General features: G+C 48.0%; 2 protein-coding genes across 3 annotated transcripts; one reads left to right on the top strand and one right to left on the bottom strand.

The window, feature by feature from the left end:
- Positions 1–5,724: 5,724 nt before the first annotated feature.
- ACTR1B (actin related protein 1B) lies at positions 5,725–13,952 on the top strand. 2 transcript variants are annotated; one of them, XM_066267777.1, is made up of 11 exons: positions 5,725–5,966; positions 7,600–7,664; positions 8,786–8,861; positions 9,831–9,956; positions 10,303–10,427; positions 10,637–10,853; positions 10,964–11,056; positions 11,148–11,322; positions 12,331–12,392; positions 12,642–12,682; positions 12,863–13,952. In XM_066267777.1, the coding sequence occupies exons 1-11, from the start codon at positions 5,919–5,921 to the stop codon at positions 12,963–12,965; spliced, it is 1,131 nt and encodes a 376-aa protein (XP_066123874.1). In that variant the 5' UTR covers positions 5,725–5,918; the 3' UTR covers positions 12,966–13,952. The 2 variants fall into 2 exon arrangements, with proteins under 2 accessions (XP_066123874.1, XP_066123875.1); XM_066267778.1 differs by lacking the exon at positions 5,725–5,966 and adding an exon at positions 6,637–6,773.
- A 5,525-nt stretch (positions 13,953–19,477) lies between these two features.
- COX5B (cytochrome c oxidase subunit 5B) lies at positions 19,478–21,580 on the bottom strand. Its single transcript, XM_066264843.1, has 4 exons — positions 21,424–21,580; positions 20,474–20,547; positions 20,218–20,317; positions 19,478–19,676 (listed from the first exon to the last, which is right to left on the bottom strand). Exons 1-4 carry the CDS (start codon positions 21,524–21,526, stop codon positions 19,564–19,566), a joined length of 390 nt encoding a protein of 129 aa, XP_066120940.1. The 5' UTR covers positions 21,527–21,580; the 3' UTR covers positions 19,478–19,563.
- Positions 21,581–23,985: the final 2,405 nt, after the last annotated feature.

Raw genomic sequence — 23,985 nt, 5'->3', positions numbered from 1 at the left:
ATAAAAGCATGGAAAAAATTTTTTTCACGCAAATGGAAATGAAAAAAAAGATGGGGTAGCAATACTTATATCAGACAAAATAGACTTTAAAACAAAGACTATAGTAAGAGATAAAGAAGGTCACTACATAATGATAAAGGGAGCAATCCAACAGAAAGATATAACCATTATAAATATCTACACATCTAATATAGGAGCACCTAAATATATAAAGCAGACTTTGATGGATTTAGAGGGCGAGATCAACAGCAATACTCTAATAGTAGGGGATTTCAATACCCCACTAACATCATTAGATAGATCCTCAAGAAAGAAAATTAACAAAGAAACAGCAGACTTAAAGGACATACTAGATCAACTCAATTTAATAGATATCTTCAGAACCTTTCACCCTAAAGCAGTAGAATATACATTCTTTTCAAGTGCTTATGGTACATTCTCTAGGATAGACCACATGTTAGGACACAAAAGCAGCCTCAACAAATTTAAGAAGATTGAAATCATATTGAGCACTTTCTCTGATCACAATGGCATGAAACTAGAAATCAACCACAACAGAGAAACTGAAAAATACTCAAACACTTGGAAACTAAATAGCATATTATTAATATGGGTTAACAATGAGATCAAAGAAGAAATTTTAAAATTCCTAGAAACAAACGATAACAAGTATACATCAACTCAAAATTTATGGGACACAGCAAAAGCAGTCCTGAGAGGGAAGTTCATAGCATTACAGGCATACCTCAAGAAGCTAGAAAAAGTTCTCCCTGGCCGGTTGGCTCAGCGGTAGAGCGTCGGCCTAGCGTGCGGAGGACCCGGGTTCGATTCCCAGCCAGGGCACACAGGAGAAGCGCCCATTTGCTTCTCCACCCCTCCGCCGCGCTTTCCTCTCTGTCTCTCTCTTCCCCTCCCGCAGCCAAGGCTCCATTGGAGCAAAAGATGGCCCGGGCGCTGGGGATGGCTCTGTGGCCTCTGACTCAGGCGCTAGAGTGGCTCTGGTCGCAACATGGCGATGCCCAGGATGGGCAGATCATCGCCCCCTGGTGGGCAGAGCTTCGCCCCTGGTGGGCGTGCCGGATGGATCCCGGTCGGGCGCATGCGGGAGTCTGTCTGACTGTCTCTCCCTGTTTCCAGCTTCAGAAAAATTAAAAAAATAAATAAATAAAAAAAATAAATAAAAAGAAGCTAGAAAAAGTTCAAATAAACACCTTGACCCTGCATCTAAAAGAACTAAAAAAAAGAATAGCAAGTAAAGCCCAGAGCTAGTAGAAGGAAGGAAATAATAAAGATCAGAGCAGAAATAAATGACGTAGAGGCTAAAGAAACAATACAGAGGATCAATGAAACCAGAAGTTGGTTCTTTGAAAAGGTAAACAAGATTGATGAACCTTTAACTAGACTACCAAGAAAAAAAGAGAGAGGACTCAAATAAGTAAAATTAGAAATGAGAGTGGAGAAATAACAACTGACACAACAGAAATACAAGATATTGTAAGAAAATACTATGAAGAACTGTACGCCAAAAAACTAGACAACCTAGATGAAATGGACAAATTCCTTGAAACATATAATCTTTCAAAAATTAATCTGGAGGAATCAGAAAACCTAAACAGGCCAATTACAACAAATGAGATTGAAACAGTTATCAAAAAACTCCCAACAAAAAAAAGTCCTGGGCCTGATGGCTTCACAAGTGAATTCTACCAAATATTCAAAGAAGAACTAACTCCTATCCTTCTCAAGATATTTCAAAAAATTCAAGAGGAAGGAAGACTTCCAAGCTCCTTTTATGAGGCGAGCATAATTCTGATTCCAAAACCAGGCAAAGACAACACAAAGAAAGAAAATTATAGGCCAATATCCCTGAGGAATTTAGATGCAAAAATCCTCAACAAAATATTAGCAAACCGGATCCAGCAATATATGGGGAAAAAAATCATACACCACGATCAAGTGGGATTTATTCTTGGGAGGCAAGGCTGGTACAATATTCGCAAATCAATCAATGTGATTCATCACATAAACAAAAGGAAGGAGAAAAAACACATGATAATTTCAATAGATGCAGAAAAAGCATTTGATAAAATCCAGCACTCATTCATGATCAAAACTTTCAGCAAAGTGGGAATACAGGGAACATACCTCAACATGATAAAGGCCATCTATGACAAACCCATAGCCAACATCATACTCAATGGGCAAAAATGAAAAGTAATCCCCTTAAGATCAGGAGTAAGGCAGGGGTGCCCCCTTTCACCACTCTTATTCAACATAGTCCTGGAAGTCCTAGCAACAGCAATCAGACAAGAAAAAGAAATAAAAGGCATTCAAGTTGGAAAAGAAGAAGTAAAGCTATCATTATTTGCAGATGATATGATATTGTATATAGAAAATCTTAAAGTCTCAGTCAAAAAACTACTGGACCTGATAAATGAATTCAGCAAGGTGGCAGGATATAAAATTAACACTCAGAAATCAGAGGTATTTTTATACACTAACAATGAACTGTCAGAAAGAGAAATTAAGGAAGCAATCCCCTTTTCTATTGCAACCAAAAAAATAAAGTACCTAGGAATAAATTTAACCAGGGAGATTAAAGACTTGTACTCGGAAAATTATAAAACATTGATAAAAGAAATCAGGGAAGATACAAACAAGTGGAAGCATATACCGTGCTCATGGTTAAAAAGAATAAACATCATTAAAATGTCTATATTACCCAAAGCAATTTATAAATTCAATGCAATACCAATTAAAATACCAATGACTTACTTCAAAGATATAGAACACACATTCCAAAACTTTATATGGAACCAAAAGAGAACACGAATAGCGTCAGCAATCTTGAAAAGGAAGAATAAAGTGGGAGGTATCACTCTTCCGGATATCAAGTTATACTTGTACTCAAAACAGCCTGGTACTGGCATAAGAACAGGCATATAGATCAATGGAACAGAACGGAGAACCCAGAAATAAACCCACAGCTCTATGGACAAATGATATTTGACAAAAGAGGTAAGAGCATACATTGGAGTAAAGACAGCCTCTTTAATAAATGGTGTTGAGAAAATTGGACAGCTACCTGCAAAAAAATGAAACTAGACCACCAACTTACACCATTCACAAAAATAAACTCAAAATGGATAAAAGACTTAAATGTAAGGCGTGAAAGCATAAGCATCTTAGAAGAAAACATAGGCAGTAGGCTCTCCAACATCTCTCACTGCAATATATTTGCCGATTTATCTCCACAGGCAAGTGAAATAAAAGACAGGACAAACAAATGGGACTATATCAAACTAAAAAGCTTTTGCACAGAGGCCCTGGCCGGTTGGCTCAGTGGTAGAGCGTCGGCCTGGCATGCAGAAGTCCCGGGTTTGATTCCAGGCCAGGGCACATAGGAGAAGCACCCATCTTCTTCTCCACCCCTCCCCCTCTCCTTCCTCTCTGTCTCTCTCTTCCCCTCCCGCAGCCGAGGCTCCATTGGAGCAAAGATGGCCCGGGCACTGGGGATGGCTCCTTGGCCTCTGCCCCAGGCGCTAGAGTGGCTCTGGTCTCAACAGAGCGACGCCCCGGAGGGGCAGAGCATCACCCCCTGGTGGGCACAGCGTCGCCCCTGGTGGGTGCACCGGGTGGATCCCCGCTTGGGCGCATTCGGGAGTCTGTCTGACTGTCTCTCCCCGTTTCCAGCTTCAGAAAAAAATAAAAATAAATAAAAAAAATAGAAAAAAAAGCGCTTCTGCACAGCTAAAGACAATAAGAACAGAATAAAAAGACAAACTACACAATGGGAGAACATATTTGACAATGAGTCTGATAAGGGGTTAATAACCAAAATTTATAAAGAACTTGTAAAACTCAATACCAGGAAGACAAACAGTCCAATCCAAAAATGGGCGAAAGAAATGCATAGACACTTCTCCAAAGAGGACATACAGATGGCCAATAGGCAGATGAAAAAATGCTCAACATCATTAATCATTAGAGAAATGCAAATTAAAACCACAATGAGATATCACCTCACACCAGTCAGAATGGTGCTCATCAATAAAACAACACAGAATAAGTGCTGGCGAGGATGTGGAGAAAAGGGAACCCTCCTGAACTACTGGTGGGAATGCAGATTGTGCAGCCACTGTGGAAAACAGTATGGAGATTTCTCAAGAAATTAAAAATCGAACTGCCTTTTGACCCAGCTATACCACTTTTAGGAATATACCCCAAGAACACCATAGCACTGTTTGAAAAGAAGAAATGCACCCCATGTTTATGGCAGCATTGTTCACAATAGCGAAGATCTGGAAACAGCCCAAGTGTCCGTCAGTGGACAAGTGGATTAAAAAGCTTTGGTACATATATACTATGGAATACTACTCAGCCATAAGAAATGATGACATCAGATCATTTACAACAATATGAATGAACCTTGATAACATTATACTGAGCAAAATAAGTAAATCAGAAAAAACTAAGAACTGTATGATTCCATACAGAGGTGGGACATAAAAATGAGACTCAGAGACATGGACAAGAGTATGAGGGTTTAGGGGTGGGGGGGGGGGAGAGGGGGTAGGGGAAGGGGAGGGGCACAAAGAAAACCAGTTAGAAGGTGACGGAAGACAATTGGACTTTGGGTGATAGGAATGCAGCATAATCAAATGTCAAAATAACCTAGAGATGTTTTCTCTGAACATATGTACCCTGATTTATCAATGTCACCCATTAAAATTAATTTTTAAAAAAAGGGTGGGGAAGGTTTAGTCCTAAAACCAAGCCCAGGCTACAAGGATCCTGCCTGCCCACAGCCCACCCCCAACACACATTAATACAATCACGCCCATTCCAAGCATAAGGGCAACTAATATCATCATCTGGGAGATGGGCTTCCACGTGGGCAGCGCCATGTTTAACAAAGTGAGCATAATATATTTTATCTGCCCAACAAACAATATAAATAAAATGATCTCTTCCATAAAAAAATACATAAATAAAATAAAATAAAATGGGCAGAGGAGCCCATGCTGGAGGAGAGCAGAGAAAGGCCATGTGTAGCAGAGGCGAAGCAGCCAAGATGGCGCGGAGTGCTGAGGAGAAGACAGTCTGTGCAGAGAAAAGGAGATGGGGAACAGAGGGTATTAAGGCTGGTGAGGTACCTTTGATCCTTGGAAAACTTGGATAAGTCAGTGGCTTTGGGAGCCCAGAATGGAAAGAAGTGTTTTCCCACTGTGTGTATTTCTTGCCCACTGGGTGCAAGCTAGGATTAAAGCTAATGGCCCACCAATACACACACACACACACACACACACACACACACACACACACACACACAAAGTGGGTAGAAGTGCAAGCACCAGAGCAGGTGCTGGATAAATGCCAGCTACCAAGATACCACTAAATTATAATTGTTACAAAAGAAAGCATCCTCCTCAATGCTCAATAAATGCTTTGGTGAAATAGCGCCAGCCTTCTCCGGGATTGCGCGATCACGAAGAAGCACGGTCGCTGATGCTGGGGGGGGGGGGGGCTCCCGAGGCCATCTTCTTGGACAAGTGACCTCGCTCTGGCCTTGACTTCACCCGCGTCCCCTTTAAGAGTGAGGCCATGACGTCATCTTCACACGGCGCAGCCTACCTTGGAAGTGCCCAACAGTTCTTCCGGGCGGCCTCAATTGGCTGGCTAGCACCTAGCGACGCCGCCCCCATGCTCGCAGCCGGCCTCAGGCGTGTGCGGTCAATCGGCCCAGGTGGGAGCGCTGATTGGCCTCGGGGTGCGCCCTCCAGAGAAGCTTCCGTAGGCTGCACGCTCCGGGTGGGAGGGGCGCGGCCCTGCGTCTGGAGCCGCTGTGGTCCGATCCGCCCGCCCGCCCGCCGGTCCCTCCTGCTGCTTGACAGCTGGCAGGGCCGGCCGGCCAGGCCATGGAGTCCTACGACATCATCGCCAACCAGCCCGTGGTCATCGACAACGTGAGGCCCAGCAGCTGGGGGGAAGGCGGGCGCCCCGCCTCCGGGTCGCACGCGGCGGCGCGGGGAGGGACCCCGCCCGTCTGGACTGGTCCTCCGCGCGTTGCCCGCTCCGGACCCGCGCGCTCGCTTGGCCCTGTAGCCCAGCCGTTGGGGCCAGCCCCGCCGGCCCGTGCTGGGCATCTCGGGAGAACAGGAGTGACAGCAGGAGGCCCTGCCCGGGGACGTACCCCGGACCCTGCTCGGTTGAGATTGGGGCCACTGGTCAGGTTTCCACCTCAGCCCCTTCACTCCTCCCCTTCGGGCTGTGGGTCTGTCTGCCCCCATGGTGGAGAAGGGATGGCATTAGCTCTTTTGCACAGAGTTGGCTTCATCTTTTGAAGAAGGGTGGCTGGGGGACCTGTACAACAGCGCTTCCCAACGAGCTGCACCCGAGGCAGGGCCTTCAGAGTGGACAGGCCCTACTGCTCTCTTTCCCGGGGACTGGGGACAATGCAAGTTCAACTCTACCGGCCATAAATCCACCACCACGTGATTGGCCTCTTGGCTACTTTGACTTCTAACGTGCTCCTGTGCAGAGCAGAAATGCCACAGCTGGCAGGGCGGGAGAGAGTTCAGGACCTCTTTTCGCAGGACCCATAAACAGTTGGGGATAATTTTTTGGAAGCTTCAGAGGAAGGGTGCCTGGCGTCCTTGTGGCCTTGTCCTGCAGCCCTGGGGCTCAGCATGCTGTCAGCTGCCCTCTGAGGATTTCTAGCCTCAGAAATTTCTGGTCCATAGGAAGAAAATGGATGGCTCCGGATACCTCTGGTGTGTGAGCCTTGCAGTTTTTGAAAATGACTCCCTACTCTTTCTGGAATCTGTCTCCCGTCCACATGACTCCGTGTCATCCTTGAGTGTCTCTTTTTTGGAGTACCCATGTGGGCTCCCTGAGCCACAGCAAGGAATGTTTAATAAGAAGGCTAGAACTGAGCTTGAGGATGCTCTCTAGCATTCTATAGGAAGGACGAAGTGGGTAAAAGTGGTTCCCTTCTTGGCAGGCGAATAATTCATTTAGGCTAATCAATAAGCTTATGAATTCTGAAGGCCACCTGCATTGTCCCTGTGGGTTTCTAGCTGCTCTGTATCTTGGGGATGTTTATTCTTGCACATTGCAGACAGACCCAAAGTGTTGTAATGAAGTGGGGCCAGAGGCTGTTGAAAAAAACTATGTTTAGAGGTTGCTTCTGGCTGGCATTGGGGAGTAGCTTTGCCATTGATCCCTTTTGCTGGAAGCTGACCCCGGAGTGTTCAGAAGTGGATGGACTTTATGGTCTCTCAGTCTCCTGTTGGTTTTTTGGGCTATCTGATTCTTATTTTTGAGGGGCTGGCTTGTGCACCATGGGGTGTTTAGCAGCATCCCTGGCCTCTACCCACTAGATGCTAGTAGCATCCCCCTATCCCCAGTCTACAGACATTGCCAAATTTGGGGGGAGGGAATGCAAAGTTGCTACCCCCACACACAAACACTGTTTGAGCCACTGTACTTGTAAATGATCTTGCTTTCTATGCAGGATCTCGGCTTCCTCCCCACACACAGGGCACTGCCTTCATTTGGACGTGAATGCAGGCAGCTAAACATTGTTTTTCCTTTCAGGGTTCTGGGGTGATCAAGGCTGGCTTTGCAGGAGATCAGATTCCCAAATACTGTTTCCCAAACTAGTAAGTGTTGCTCAGGCAGCAGCCCTAATCCTTTTGTTTGCTTTCCAGGAGATAGTGGCCTTGTGTCTTAGAGGCCAACCTTGTCCCCACCTGTAGGGAAGACACCAGATTTGTGTGACTGACACTGTTGAGAGTCTAGAAGGAGTGGACAGGTGCTCTGGGCTTCCCCCTCCTCTTTAGAGCCTGCTATGGTCCCACACTGAGCAGAGGAGAAACCCCAGCATTCCCCTGGGGACAGGGTGTGGTAGCAGCAGCAAGAATAAAAGGGAAAAGCTTCTGGGAGAAAGGTGTGAGCTCTGAGGAAGAAGATTGGGGATTTAGGGTACAGCCACCTCTTTCTCCCAGGAGAGGTTTTCTTTGGCACTTATTTTTAGACTATAGAACATATTTTTCTATGGTTTTGGTGATGACGGGGGTCAGAGGAGATGAAACCTGGAGAAAGCCTGGGGTACACCTTTACTCTAGCCCTTTGGGATATCTCCCTGCAGCAGTGTCACTTCGCAAATCCTGGAGGCTTTAGAGTGGTTAGCCTAAGGCTGGGGTTGGGGGTCCTGGGGCCTCTGAAGTGGCTGGCTATGCCAGGACCCGAGGCCTGGTCTAGAAAGGAACTAGCACAGAATACCCAGTAGTGCTTCAGCTTTCCTTTCTGAACCCCACGTGGGTGTAATTAAGGTTCCTGTCGACGTGCAGGCAACTTGAGTCAAATTTTGGACTCTCTATTCCAGAAGCCATGGCCATGAGAAGGGGCAGGATCAACTGAGTGAGAGAAGGACAGACAGGGAGGATAGCTTCCTGGGGCCATCCTCCCTAGGTCTGCAGATAGTGGTGGCAGCTAGGTCCTCCTGACATGGAGAGCGTGGGCAGAGTCACTGGCTGCAGAAGCTGACCCTCTGTCAGAAGTGGGCTCTGGAGGGCTGACGTTACTGAGCTCAGCCCTCTCTGGGAGGGACACCTTTGTTTCTGACCCTGAGCTTTCTGTCCTGCTAAGGCCTGCTCTGTAGTCTCATATCCCATATCCCTGGCTTCTGACCTTTGCCCCATGGCCACATCCTGATGCTTTGGAGTAAGTTACTCCACCACTGGAGCCCCAGCTACCTCACTGACTTGACCTGTCCTCGCAGTGTCGGGCGCCCTAAGCACATGCGGGTGATGGCGGGAGCCCTGGAAGGGGACCTCTTCATTGGACCAAAAGCAGAGGTAACGTCTGTGGAGCCTGCATTTTCCTAGGTCTAGAGTCTTCATAGTCCTAGGAACATCACCTGGGGGACAGAGCTGTACTAGAGAGGCCCCTGGGTCTCTCTCTGGGCCATGTGCCAGGTGCCCTTCTGGGCTCTCCAGTCTTCAACTTGAAGAACTCTTCCCTGTAACGAGGCAATGGTTCCTAGGGGCAGGGGGCAGTTAGACTACGTCATGCCCCATCTTTTGAAAGCTGTAAAGAGTCGATTAAAAAGTGACTTAAAAGTCTGAAATACCCAGACTTGATAACTGATATCAACAACTGCTGTGAAGACACCTCTTACACCCCAGCTGGGGTGACTTGCCAGGGGGCCACACGGCTGGCCAGAAGGGTGCTCAGGAAGAGCTGATGTGTGTGGTGGTGGAGGATTACAAGCAAGTGCATATTAGGCATCTGGGGAACATAACATGGAATGCCAGGGGCTGGGGCCTTAGCTGGAGTATAGATAGGGACTCTCAGGAGACAGGTCATTAGGGAGAGGCCAAGAGGGCCTTGGCAAGAAGGGGACATTGAAGGACAAGTTCATGCAGGACACATGAGCACTGGCTGGGGAGCTAGGAGGAGCAGGGGTTAGGGGGTGACAAGTGACCACAGGAGGGGACTGTACAGGTGCTGATGGGAGCTGTAACCATGAGTGGTGGAGGTGGAAGCTGGGCAGCTTGTGGGGAGAACATATTGGCAGTGAGTAGAGAGCAGCGTGACCAGGGGAGGAAGAGGAGGGACTGGAAGATGTCAGGGAGCACATCACCACCCTCCCTTGTACCCAGACAGGTAAGGCAGGCTGGGCTCTGAGAGGCTGCTGAGCAGTTGAACCTATACTGAGTTCAGGACCCCCCCACAGTTCATGAGGGCAGCCTCTAGGAAGGCAGAAAGCAGTAGCTGGGCGAGGGACCTGAAGCCACACTGGCCTTTCCGTCCCTTTTCCACAGGAGCACCGGGGGCTGCTAGCCCTGCGCTACCCTATGGAGCACGGTGTGGTACGGGACTGGAACGACATGGAGCGCATCTGGCAGTACATCTACTCCAAGGACCAGCTGCAGACCTTCTCTGAGGAGGTGTGGCAGCCAGGCCTCCCATGGGCTCCGAGTCCCCTTGCTGTGCCTGCCCTCCGCACTGTGCTCCCTATTGGTCAGGCTTCCAGGTTTCCTGGATTTTGATAGGGGCTTCCACCTCTTCACTGTATGGGAGGGCACAACAGTCAGTGGTAGCCAAGCAGAAACTTCCAGAGAAAGTTGGCTCTTTGGAAGAATAACTGCCAATAGGTGACAGTATGGTGACCTCAAGAAGTATATCAGGCCGCAACTACATGCACTCAGTGTGGGGGCTGGCTCTTTGGAGAGATCCTTTCAAGGACTACCATGCTGTCTGTGCACATGCCCACAACTCTGCTGTCTCTTGTAGCATCCTGTTCTCCTAACGGAAGCCCCGCTCAACCCAAGTAAGAACCGGGAGAAGGCAGCAGAGGTGTTCTTTGAGACCTTCAACGTGCCAGCCCTCTTTATTTCCATGCAGGCCGTACTCAGCCTGTGAGTGGTCCTCTGCGTCGCCCTCCTCCCTGGGTCATCCTCCTGCTCAAGGCTTCCCTACAGAAACAACCCTCTGATAATAACTTTTAGGGAGTTCCTTGTGTCCCTTTTCTAGACTAGATAATGCATCTGTCCCAGGGTTCCTTTCAGGGGTGGGAGGTCCCCATGCCTTTATTGGCTGAGGTGAAGGGATGCTGACCTGCTGACAGGTATGCAACAGGACGTACAACAGGAGTGGTTTTAGACTCGGGGGATGGGGTCACCCACGCTGTCCCTATCTACGAGGGCTTTGCCATGCCACATTCCATCATGCGGGTGGACGTTGCTGGCCGCGACGTCTCTCGCTATCTCCGGCTGCTGCTGCGCAAAGAAGGTGTCGACTTTCACACCTCAGCTGAATTCGAGGTTGTTCGGACCATCAAAGAGGTAATGAAGGGCAGGAGTGGGTGGAGATGAGCTGGAGGGGGAATGAGGTTGTGTGGGTGTCCCAGTGCAGCCTTCTGAGGGTGTGTCCCTGCCTCCTGCCTCCCTCGCAGAGAGCATGCTACCTGTCCATCAACCCGCAGAAGGATGAGGCTCTGGAGACAGAGAAGGTGCAATACACCTTGCCGGATGGCAGCATGCTTGACGTAAGTCGCCCAGCCTGGCCCTGGGTGGCAGCGGTGCTGCTTGGACCTGGAAGAGAAAGAGGCCTGTCTGCCTCAATCTTACATTCCAAAGGTGGGGCCAGCACGATTCCGGGCCCCTGAGCTGCTGTTCCAGCCGGACCTGGTAGGGGATGAGAGCGAGGGACTCCATGAGGTGCTGGTCTTTGCCATCCACAAGTCTGACCTGGACCTCCGCCGGACACTGTTCGCCAACATTGTGCTTTCAGGCGGCTCCACGCTGTTCAAAGGTACCCTGGTTTGGAAGGTGGTGGTAGGACTTGGGGGGCCAAGGACATCTGGACCTTCACCTGCATCCTGCTCCCTGCCACCCAATTTCTAGTGACTTTTTGGTGCTCAGTAGGCAATTTCTTTTAAAGGGTAAGATTTTAATGACATTTCATTCATTTTGTAAATAGATATTTATATAAGATCTAAAATGTGTTAGATGAAGGGTCCTTTCCCCGTTGTCCTGGTCACCCCTTCCCTCCACACAGGGTTTGCTGGTTTTGTCAACTACCTCCCTGAGCAGATAAGAAAATGTGCATCATCCCCATATACACATAAACTACATGTTCTACACGTCCCGACCATGTATGGCTCACTTAGCATCATATCTGGCATGTCTTTTCCTCACCCTGTAAGTTCTTTTCACGTGGCCATGCGGAATTTCACTGAATGGATGGGTCATGTAGCTGTCTTCCTGCTCGTGGCTCTTGTGAGAGTTGCGGTCATTTCTAATCACAGAGATGTTTAGTGGGCACGGTCCTGCACTGTCATTTCATGTGGTGAGAAGATACCTAAAGTGTAAACCCTCTAATAGAACAGCTGAGTCAGGGTGGTGTGCCCTTGTTATTTGGTGGGTACTGCCAGTTTTCTCCTGAGAGCTTGTGCCCTGCCGCCTGCCCAACACCGTGTGTGATCTTTGCCCAGAGTGGTACATGTTTTCTCCTGATTTGTCATTTGCCTTTGACTTTGCTTGTGGCGGGTTTTGGCTGCTGGAGCATTGGATGAGGAAGAACACGGGGGCCAGCAGAGCCATGTGACTTGGGGTTCCATTTCATGTCACTTCTCTTTGGAGGCTGGACCCCCTGCAGGCCTGGTGCTGGGTCTTTTCTGCCTTCGAGGTGGCTTGTGCCTACCTTCAATCCTGGAATGAACTGATGAAAGGAGGGCGGCAGCTGGGGGGCACCAGGCTGGATATGGGGTGGCTAATGGTAAGGAGGTGGCTGTGGATCCCAGGCTGGATGTGTTCACAGGATTTGGTGACCGATTACTAAGTGAAGTGAAGAAGCTTGCCCCAAAGGATGTCAAAATCAAGGTAAGAATGTGGAGAGTGCCCATGGGCATGAGAGTGTTGGGCAGCCTTGACCCAGGAGGACAGGGTACATACCTCCTCCAGAGACCCTCTCATTTCCAGCTTAGCCCAGCCATCCCTCCCATTTGCCTCTTCCCCTTGCTCCCAGCTGATGCACGTGCTGTCTGGCCTCAGGCTCTGTGGGAATCGCCCCCAAGACTAGGACAGGACAGGGTAGGGATAGGCAGTTATGTTGCTGCTTGCTCCCTCTAGATCTCAGCGCCTCAGGAACGGCTGTACTCCACATGGATCGGGTGAGGCGGGGCTCCTGGGGTGAGGTCTGGGAGGAAACCATTTTGCCCTGGATACTTTTCCCAGGGTTGGCTCAGCCCAGGTGGAGGTGGATGGATTTCCCTTCTAGGTGAGGGAAACAGAGCTCTAAGTGCCCAGAGAGGGTGGCTAGCCACAAGAACACCATCCCTCCCTCCTTACAGTGGCTCCATCCTGGCATCACTGGACACTTTTAAGAAGATGTGGGTCTCAAAGAAAGAGTACGAAGAGGATGGCGCCCGTGCTATTCATCGTAAAACTTTTTAGCGCCCAAGGAGGGAGGGGCAGTGTGTTGGGAGAATGGGAGGAAAGGGGAACCAGAGTCCTTGACCCTTTCTGGTCTGGGCTCATGTACCAGGTGTAGGGTCCTCTGCATGCCCTGAACCCCAGACAGGTGGTGCAACAGTGCTTCCTTGCAGCCTTCCCTCAAAACACACATGCAGGCACGCATGCACACACACTTACAATAATGTTTAGCTGCATGGTGGGAGTCTTGAGCTGGAACCTAGGAATTGAGGAGCCCAGCCTTGGGTGGTTCTGGGTGTCCCCTTTGGCAGGATCAGTTAGTACTATGGTTCCTGGCTCTGACCCTTGGAGTTGCTTCCCCAAGCTCCAAGGCCAGACACCCAAACATCCCATTTCCTCTGACAGGGTCCCTCCAGGCCCAGGGTACCTGGATGCCTGTGTACCTAGCCTTGGGGAGTGGGGGAGCGTGGGGCAGCCAGCAGCTCCCCACTGGTGTATTGTCGCTTCTCATGCCACCTCCTCTTCCTGACCTAACAGGGTAGTACAGAGGGCCAGCCACTCTGAGGCATCATTGCCCTTCCACACTCAGGAGCCTGGCCTTCTGAGTGGACACGTTGGTGCGGGCTGAGTCCTGGGCAGTCTGCTCTCCCCAGGGAGGGGTTCTGACCCAGGGGACCATTTGGAGTCAGGACAGAGTATGCACAGGGTTCAGGCAGCCACAGTCCGTTGCCCTCTCCCCTTCAAAGCACTTCACTGACTTGCTCCTTTTCCTTTACCACAATACCCTGGGTGGGGAAGGGTTAAGGTCTTCACTTGTTGAGGGGAAGCCACCTAATCAGGAGTTAGACACAGATGGATGAGGGGGCACAGTTCCGCTCCCACAAAGAAGGTCTTCATCAGCCTGGGCCAGAATCCCCACCTCTTCTCCCGGATCTGTACAATAATTTAACACAGTTGCCTAAAAAAAAAAACTTTTTTAAAATCATTATAGTAATAATTATGGACAAAGCCCAGTGTGTGGCTCTTTCTTTGTGGTTTTTGTGCTGTTGTTTGCTTACCCATCTCTGGGGACTTGGAGAGAAAGGACAGGCAAGAACGCAGTATGGCCCCCGGAGGCTGGGCTCTCAACCTGGTGGCAGAATTCCCCAGCCTCATGAGAAGCAGAGGTCCTCAGGAGAAGTGGAGAACAGGGAAACTGAGAACAAGCTGCCCCCTCCTTATTCCTGGATGGGCCTCCTGACAGTGAGGCTGGGGCTTGGTGCCTTCACATCCTGCTGCCCTGCTCACGTGTGGCCAAGGCAGGTAGACCAAAGGTGATGCAGATGCAGGGTTCAGAGGAGTCGAGGAGGAGTGAGTGATGAGGGACGTGACAGGTTGTGTCGAGCTGGGCTCTGAAGGTAGAGGCTGAGGATAGGAGGGGCAACAGAAGGAGCAGTGAGAAGTGAGTCCAGCAAGTGTCTGCCCTTCCTTTCCTTCACCCAGTATTTGAGCACCTGCAGCATGTCCAGGAAGGTACCACATGTTTGGTGTCAATGGTAAATGTCTTTGCCCCCCAAAACATACAGGTAAGGGGAGGAAGAGCTGGACATTTCAGTACACAGTTGTGAGGGCATCTCATCCAGCAGGTGGGACCGGCTGACTTGCACAGTCCAGAGGAGTTACCCACGGGTGGGAGGGTGTTCCAGGCAGAGGTAAGAGTTCAAGGAGACACCTGGCACTAGTGGGGCTGGACCAAAGGGCACAGACCTGAGTGATGCCAGGTAAGCAGGGAAGAGAAAGTGGTCTCTGGCTAGAGTGCAAAACATACCAAAAAAGGTAGGTTGGGGCCAGCATGCGGAGGTCGGTCCTTGAGGGTTTTTAGCTGTGTCCTGGGTGATGGGCAGCCCACTGTGAGAAGATAGTTATCATAGCTGTGTGTTGAAGGCAACTGGAGTTAGTGGAGCTGCGGGAGTGCCCAGAGTTTAGCTCATGTAAGCGGGGAGAGAACTATCCAGCCTGCCTTCCCAGGGCACTTTATGAGGCTTTGTGGCCAGAGAGCAGTTAAGACAGTAGCTGCCCTCCAGTGGGAAATGAAATTTACAAATAACCCACCCTTGTCTGGGGTTCTGTTTATGTACCAAGTTCTCCCTGCCATACACGTTGGAGTCCTATTTGAGTCCTCCCGCTTCATTACCTCCTCCATGTTCTGTCAGTTGCCAAATTCTCTTGGTTCTGGAGTACCTTTATTACCTGTCATTTCTTTTCCAGGATGGCCACTAGCACCCTAGCTCAAGACCACAGCTCCATTTTCCCCACCAATCAATCCATTTGCTCTTGGGTCTAAAACCCAGATGACCTTGGTTCTGCTACTTAATCCAAAATATCAAACAGTTCTCCATTGCCTGGTGAAATCACCTTCATGAACTACATCTGTTCAATTCAATTTAGGCCATTTGGGATCTGTCCCTTCTGTTTTAGGCTTCCACATCATCATGCCCTGCTTTGCCTGCCAGCCTCTATTCATGCTGTTCTCTGCTGGGAATGACTTCCCGTCTGTGAAAATCCCACCCTTTAAGCCAAGCACTGTGCAGCATTCTCCCTCCCTCTTGGCAGGAATGGTGTTGGGGCTCTGGCCTTGCTGGGTTTCTCACTGCGGGAGCAAAGCTGCAGGTGAGAAGGTGCTAGCTATAAGTCTAGAATGAACCTTGTGCTGTTGAGATTGGGGGTATGGACTCCTATATGTACACAGATAGATACTGAAATACGCATGTGTGTGAGTGCTAGGGTTATAAGTACTATTTGTGTATTTCTTAACCCTGTCTGCTCAGAGGGCCTAGAGGCAGTGACACACCAGTAGCAATACAGGGTCCAAGTCTTCGTTTCTTAATATAATTCTTCAATAAAAGGAACGAGAGCACCTTGGAAAAATTCTGATCTGAGGCAGCGAGAGTATGAGATGAGTCTGTAATATCTTGTGGTACCATGAAGTAAGGACATGCTAAAAAAAAAGGCTTATTTATTATTTTTGAGAGACAGGAACATTGAGCTGCTCCAGTATGTGCATGTGGCCCGACCAAAAAATTGAACCAGCAAACTTTGTGTTCTGGGACAACGCTCCAACCAAGACCTATCTGGCCAGGGCTTATTTTTTTTTAATTGATTGATTGACTTTTTTTTATCGAGAGAGAGGGGAGGGGGAAGGGAAGCATTCATTTGTTGTTCCACTCAGTTGTGCATTCATTGGTTGCTTTTCGTGTGTGCTGACTGGCAATCAAACCCACAAACTTGTCGTTTCAGGATGACGCTCTTAACCAACTGAGTTAACTGGCCAGGGCTGGAAGGAGGCATACTTAAAGGACATAGGAACCAACTGAAGAAGCACCCAGTGGTCAAATTTGCATTGAATTATAAGCCGTAGAATACAATGATGAGTCCACTGTGACATAAACTACATAGATAATTACATGGGGGAGAAGGTAGTTCTCCCTTACAGTAAAATTCCAATAAATGTTTACTGACGTGCCTGACCAGTGGTGGCACAGTGGACAGAGCATCAACCTGGGACGCTGAGGTCCTAGGTTTGAAACCCTGAGGTCACCAGCTTAAGTGCAGGATCATCAACATGATCCCAAGGTCACTGGCTGGAACCAAGAGGTCACTGGCTCAGCTTGAGCCCCCCATGTAAGTAAGGCAGTCAATGATAACTAAAGTGACGCAACTACATCTATGGCCATACCACCTTGAATGCATCTGATCTCTGATCTCAGAAGTGGCGCAACTAGTTGGTGCTTCTCATCTCTCTCCCCTTCTTAAAAAAAAAGTTTACCGACGTCAAGACACCACCACAGTGGCTTAAAGCAACACAACAGTTCTACACAAGTATGACACGGGACTCACTAGGGCTGAAATCAAGGAGTCAGCAGGCTGCATTTCTCTCTGAAAATTGTAGGATTCTTTGCTTTCCTTTCCCAGCTTCTAGACACTACCTTTCATCTCCAAACCAGCAACATTGCATCTCTTAGATCATTCTTTCAGTCACATACTCCTCTGACTTCTGCTGCCCTTATAATTATTGGGCCACCTAGTTAACCAGGACGACCTCTATTTTAAGGTCAGATTATTATGCAAATTTCATTCCAACTGCTGCCTTAATAACCTTCACTACAGAACCTAACATTTAGTTTCTAGGCATTAGGACATGCACATCATGGAGGGTGAGGAGAAGCCATTACTCTGCCTACCACAGCCTGGAAATCTACTGGAGATTTTTCTTTATTTCAAGATGATAAAGAAGCAAAGTTGGTTTGGAGATGAGGGAGAAGACAGATCAATGATGTAGGAAGTCATTTAAGGTGGAAGTGGTAGGGGTAGATTTACTAGATGGCTCCCTAGGTGTTCCCACAGGGCAGGGCCTTGAATGGCAGGTAAATGCTTGCTTGGGCATTTCCCAGAAATGGAAAGTCTATTATTATTATTTTTTTATTGATTGATTTTACAAAGAGAGGATGTTGGGGGGACAAGTAGTACTTCACTATAGCTGTTCATTGGTTGCTTGTACGTGCCCTGACTAGGCAAACCCAGTATTTCGAACTGGCAACCTCAGTGTTCCAGGTCAGCTCTCTCCTCACTGCACCACCACAGGCCACAATGGAAGCGGTAGATTTGACTATATCTTCAAGAGAGGACAATGCAAGCCTATGGAAAGGCAGCCTTTCTCTTTAACTCTCATGAGCTCAAGTGAAAGATTAATTTGAAATCAATTTTGTGGAGACAGTAACTAAAGCACCTCTGCAGCTAATCCCAGCAAAAAAATGGAAAGGTACTATCTCCATTTTACAGGTAATCATAGTTTTTAAAAATTATCCAAGGCGTCACAAATATAAAGTGCTAGATTGGGTTGTTTCCTCCCCAACTGTTTTTTGGTGCTGTTTTATGATGGCAAAATTTAAACACACACAAAAACAGAATAATGATTCCCTCGTGCACTCACCTGGCTATAAGTAATCAGTAATATCCCAAACCATTTGGGATATTACTTGGTCTTCTCCCGTTTTAAAGCTAATCCCAGGCATATTTTACCCCTAAGTATCTCAATATCTGTAAAGCATAAAAAACTAACTCCGTTAACACCTAAAAATGTAATAAACCTTCAGCCTGACCAGGCGGTGGCGCAGTGGATAGAGCGTCAGACTGGGATGCGGAAGACTCAGGTTCGAGACCCCGAGGTCCCCAGCTTGAGCGCAGGCTCATCTGGTGTGAGCAAAAAGCTCACCAGCTTGGACCCAAGGTCGCTGGCTTGATCAAGGGGTTATTCGGTCTGCTGAAGGCCCGCAGTCAAGGCACATATGAGAAAGCAATCAATGAACAAACAACGAAGGAGTCCCAACGAAAAACTGATGATTGATGCTTCTCATCTCTCTCGGTTCCTGTCTGTCTGTCCCTGTCTATCCCTCTCTCTGACTCTTGCTGTCTCTGAAAAAAAAAAAAAAAAATTTAATAAACCTTTAAATATCAAATATCCAGAGTTCAAATTATTCTAATTTTTCTTTAGTTTTTCAACCAAACAAGGGTCCCCACTGCTTTTGCTTGCTATCTCCCTCACATCCATTTCATTCTATAGGTTCTCCCTGTTTTCTCCCTGTAATGTATTTGACAAAAACCTGGTCATTGGTTTCTGGAATTGTCCCATACTCTGGATTTTGCTGGTCATCCTTATTAACTGTGCTTTGAACCTGGATCCCTCAAGACTTCAAAGCCTCCAAAATCTCAAAGTTCACCCTGTTTCTGTAAAAATATTGTATGGACCTACCATCTGCTAGGCTTTTTATATATGTTATTACTTCTGACACCTTACAAGGTACTTATCTTTTTGGTAGATATAACATACCGTCAGAGTACGTCCCCAGTGTCAAAGTTAAATGACACAGCCAATATAACAAGTCCAGTCAGCCTGACTCCACAGCACATGCTTCCCCCCCATGCAGCAGTCCTAATCATGGCATTGAAGGACAGCCAATCTCAGTGTACACAACTGATGGCAACCTAATAATAGTAACAAACGGCTATTCCCAATATAAAATTATCCAAATCTACCCTGACCACATAGCTCAGAGTATCGTCCTGATACATGGGGGTTGCTGGTTAGATTCCCAGTGGTCAGGGCACATACAGAAACAGATCAATGGCCTGACCAGATGGATAGATAGTGGCACAGTGGATAGAGCATCAGACTGGGACCGGAGGACACAGGTTTGAAATCCTAAGGTTGCCGACTTGAGCGTGAGCTCACTGGCTTGAGCATGGTATCACAGACATGAACCCAAGGTCACTGGCTTGAGCAAGGGGTCACTTGCTCTGCTATAGCCCACCCCTTACCCCCACTGCTGGTCAAAGCACACATGAGAAAGCAAGCAATGAAAAACTTAAGTGCTACAATGAAGAATTGATGCTTCTCATCTCTCTCCCTTCCTGTCTGTCACTCTGTCAAAAAAAGAAAAAAAAAAGAATTATCCAAATCTCTCCAAAAATACAGGAAAGAAATAAGACCAGTCAACTATTGGACAAAGCAATGGCTAATCTTTATTGGAAACAAGATACTTCACAGCACATTTTGAGTGAGTGAGTGAGTGAGTGCAGGGGCTCAGTGGGCCAGCTGGTGGGGCACCAGCTTATAATGGGTTCCACAGCTAGGGCACCGCTGGGTCTCGCCTTTGTGCAGCCAGAACCAGATGACAGCACTGTTGTCCTCTTCACCTAAAAGGAAAAAGGTGGTTGAAGGCCATCTGTTCAAGAACAGACTTTGAACATGAATCTCTTTTCCTCAGAAAACTGAGACAAAGTTATGGGTAACATCTTAAGAGATCGGTTCAAGCTATCCTCCCCATTTTCAGCTGAAGAAATTGAGTTTACCTGTAAGTTAACTGACCATACATCAGAGTCAGTATAGGTCCTAACAGTTCCCCTGCCTAATGGAGATTCCAAAGCAGGGTCTTTCTAATATGTAACCTTAGTGCCTAATACGGAATCTGGCAGAGGCAGTACAATAAATATTTTCTAGATGAATACTCAATGTTGCGTCTCCAGTGAGCCAATATTGGATGTTCTATGCCTCTTGATAGTAAGGATGACCTATTCAAACATAATGAGACTTGAGAGGGTCAGGACCCTTAAAACAACTTATTTACAAACATATCTTCATTATACACATACCTTCACACAGAAGATTTGAAGCAGCTTATAGGCATCCTATACAATACCGTATATTAAATGAGTAAGAAAATTGTGAAGTACTTACACACGCAGCCCACTATTCGCTTATTGGTGATGGACGGAACTAAATTTGGGTCTTCCTTGGTGCCTGCAGCAGCCTTTGGGGCTAGCATATTGTATGGGTCCTGAAAGACAAAAATTATGCCAGAGGACCCTTTTAATCCAGGGACCGGCATTACTGTTCCCACAGCCAGGTTCCTGGATCAAATGCTCCCAGAGAGGAGACTGCTCTGGTCCAAGGCCATGAGCTCCAGAGAAGACACAAAGAAGTTTCTCCTCACCAGTCCCTTCCGCGCAGCCATCATGACCTCCCGCTCCAGCCCAGTTGCCTGGTCATCATCAGTAGGAACACCACCTAAAGGAAGAGACATGAATTATGTCATCTGAAATGATCAAGACAGAAAATGCACATATATCAATTTTTCCAGTTTAAGTGGGCTCACAAGTTCCTAAGGGCTACCCATACTCACTATCCCCTAAGAACCAGTCATGATTCCCCAAAGTGACAGCACTGGGAAATCTTTTCTTCCTCCAACCACTGATGCCAATTTTTTTTTTTTACTTTTTTTCCCTAAGAGCAGGTAAATCAGCCTGACCAATGGTGGTGCAATCGATAGAGCATCAACCTGGGATGCTGAGGTCCCAGGTTCAAAACCCTGAGGTTGTGGGCCTGAGCAGGGGCTTGTGGGCTTGAGCACAGGATCATCAACATGATCCCAAGGTCGCTGGCTTGAGCAAGGAGTCACTGACTGGGCTTGAGCCACCTCCCCTCCCCCCATTCCCCGTCAAGGAACCTATAAGAAACAATCAATGAACTAAAGTGAAGCAACTACAAGTTAACGCTTCTCACTCTCCTCCCTCTCTCCCTTACTATCTCTAAATCAATTTTTTTTAAATAAAAAATATATAAAAGCAGGTAAATCAGAGTCCTAGCGGGGTTTATCCAACTGACGGTGCACGAGGGTGGGGAGGGGGGGTCTGAAAGGCGGCTTAGCCCCTCCCTATCGTGGCAGCAGGACCTGTCCCTCAAGGTCACCCGCCACCTCCATTTAGGAGTCTTTGGCAGCAGGGTCAATTAAGTAGGCTGTTGCAGTGGCGGCTGGGAATAACTGGAAAACGCCCCCGGTAAGTGGGGCCCAGAGGACCTGAAAGGCTGACCCCGCCACGCTGCGCTAGTAGCCCGCCCCCGCCCCCGAGAGAGCCACCAGGGCGCGTTCGGCGGGCCGTGTACCTCCAGACGCCATGGAGCGAACTGCGGCCACCCCATTCGGACTGCGGGCCCTCACGGCCTGCGAGATCAGCGCTCCAGCTCCGCGAATTAACCTTGAAGCCATCACGCCCGCTACAACAGCAGCACTTCCGGGACAGGTTGTGAGACGGGATGGACTTCCGGGGAGGGCTGGTTCCGCCAAGGCGTCAGGAGTCCGCTTCCGCCCACCATCGCCCGGACCGTAATGAATGCTTATTCCCTGCGCTGTCTCCCATTTCTCTAGTCGTGTCCGCGTGGAGATATTGGACTCTTCACCGTCTAGTTTTGGATGGTGGGCTTGGCCCTTCACTGACGGTGGGGTTCGGGGAAGCTCGTTTTGCGTCCGCGGGACCCCGTATCCTCGCCGTGGGTGGAATGGTGCAGCGACGCTGGCCTTCCTGTGCTTGTTGCCTAATGGCTGGGCTCGGTAAAAATGGATGGTCCTGTGGGAAGTCGTTAAACCCGAGTCTGTCAAGAGACTTGCTGAACCCCAAATGATTGAAATTTAGGAGTGGGCTCCTAAAGGACCCTGTGGTTAACTCTGATGTTTATCACTGTGGTGCTGGTTCTCCTGGTAGTGTGGGAGCCATCGCGGACTTGCTGCCATGACCCAACCCGCAAAAACTGCGGCAGAACTGACCCACAGTGCTGGCTTCTGGAGTCACAGAACATTCTGTGGCCAGATTCCCCGTTCAACACGGAACACATCTTCCAAAGCTCCCATGGCTAAGGTGTGTGTGCAAGATTCTTAGGATAGGCACAAAAAGGTTTTGTGAACACTGCCCTCTATCGGTTCCTAAGACGTTGTAAGCCTATGGTAGCGTGTTTCCCTACCAGATAGAAAATCCCTTCAGAGCAGAAATGATGCTCTATTCCTCTTTCAAATCCCCAGTGCCTTGCAGAGGTACCGCATGTAATAGGGTGAAGTAAATTTTAGTGTATTTACTGCTTTGAATAAACAATCTGTTTTATAGGGCCTCTGGAATGTGGTCAATTTGAGGCAAATTGGGAAGGGTTGAAGTCCCAGGTGTTCCCACCTGTCTTCTGCAGGTTGTATTTTCAAAAGGACCGGCAGAGTCCTTAACGGGAGCACATCTGGTCTTCATTAGTGCCCTCCACACCAAGAAAAAAATGGACTCATTCTGGAGCCGAAAATTTCTTGATCTGGTTTTTGGTTTGAATGGCTTTCACTGTTACTTCTCCCTCACTTCCACTGTAACCCCTCAACATGAAACTGAAAAAAAAGTTTTCCTTAAATCCTAGGAATGATCACCAAGAATCTCTAGTTGATTTGTACCTGTGGTTAGATGTTTAGTGAGAGGGGGAAAGCCTTGGTCTGGAAGACCGAGTTCTGGGTTGGAACCCCAGCAGTCAGCTTAGCCAGTCACTTTTTCTTTTGTTCACCCTTTCCTCATCAGTAAAACTATGGCTAGACTAGACTAGTAGTTCCCAAAATGTAGCCCATGGAATCTTAGTCTTAACAGATGCTCTCATTAAAAAGAACTTGGGGCCCTGCAGGTTACTCAATTGGTTAGAGCATCATCCCAAAATGACAAGGTTGTGAGTTTGATCCGGGGTCAGGGCACACACAAGAAACAACCAATGAATGCACAGCTAAGTTGGACAATAAATGAATGCTTTCCTTCCCCCTCCATTCCCTCTCCCTTCTTCTGTCTCTAAAAATTAATCAATAAAAAAAAAATTAAGCCCTGGCGGGATAGCTCGGTTAGTTGGAGAGTCATCTGGAAGCGCAAAAGTTGCTGGTTCAATCCCCGGTTAGGGCACATACAGGAACAGCTCAATGTTCCTGTCTCTCTCTCTCCCCCAGCCTTTCTCTTAAAAAAGAAAAGAAATAAAGGTCTTGGTTAGGACACCCTCTCTGCCTTGTATCTATCACAAGAAAGTGGGGTGGAGGAGTTGCTTTTGGTTGGGGCAGAGTTCACACAAATCTGAAGCAATGGATGTCTCAGTGGATGAAGAATTGTCCCAGCACACTGAGGTCACAGGTTCAATCCCTGACCAGGGCATCATACGAAAAGCAATCAATGAGTGCACAACTAAGTGGAATGGCCAATTGATACTTTCTCTCTCTTTATCTCCCAAAAATCAGTGGGGAAAATTTTTTTAAGGGACTTAATCTACATTTCTTTTGCTGAATGAACAGCCCTGAGCTCTTACTATACCACAGAGGCTCTGACCACTTACAATGGCACTTGTATGGCCAGATTTTTATTATACTGGGTTGGGGAAGACAGTTGCTGTGTGCAGGCCTGCCTGGATCCTGCAACAGTCAGGGATAGCCCAGACCTTAGAGCTCCCTAAGAAGGCCTGAGGAAGATGTGACAAAGTGTTGAAACTCCAGCAGGCTGCTGAGAGCTAGAACCCTTCTGGCTGAAAAGCCAGGTCAGACCAAACCAATGATTTTATGCAGATGCTGCAAATCCAAAATGGGTCACCTGGAACTGCTGTCAGCATAAGGCCTGGGAAGAGAGATAACACTTTATACCCATATAGAGTAGAAGCTATAAATGAAAACAATTGGAA

Source organism: Saccopteryx bilineata, chromosome 3 (genome assembly GCF_036850765.1).
Source record: "Saccopteryx bilineata isolate mSacBil1 chromosome 3, mSacBil1_pri_phased_curated, whole genome shotgun sequence".
Classification (NCBI taxonomy): domain Eukaryota; kingdom Metazoa; phylum Chordata; class Mammalia; order Chiroptera; family Emballonuridae; genus Saccopteryx; species Saccopteryx bilineata.
Note: the sequence above shows the minus strand (reverse complement) of the source record. Positions and strands in the feature narration are given on the sequence as shown.

Excerpts from the sequence above, each read along its gene's own strand:
- ACTR1B (XM_066267777.1), top strand. The coding sequence starts at position 5,919 with ATGGAGTCCTACGACATCATCGCCAACCAGCCCGTGGTCATCGACAAC. Across the intron at positions 8,862-9,830 it reads TCATTGGACCAAAAGCAGAG|GAGCACCGGGGGCTGCTAGC; the intron begins GTAACGTCTGTG and ends CCTTTTCCACAG. Across the intron at positions 10,854-10,963 it reads TTGTTCGGACCATCAAAGAG|AGAGCATGCTACCTGTCCAT; the intron begins GTAATGAAGGGC and ends CCTCCCTCGCAG.
- COX5B (XM_066264843.1), bottom strand. The coding sequence starts at position 21,526 with ATGGCTTCAAGGTTAATTCGCGGAGCTGGAGCGCTGATCTCGCAGGCC. Across the intron at positions 20,318-20,473 it reads TGGCTGCGCGGAAGGGACTG|GACCCATACAATATGCTAGC; the intron begins GTGAGGAGAAAC and ends TTTGTCTTTCAG. Across the intron at positions 19,677-20,217 it reads GCGAATAGTGGGCTGCGTGT|GTGAAGAGGACAACAGTGCT; the intron begins GTAAGTACTTCA and ends TTTTCCTTTTAG.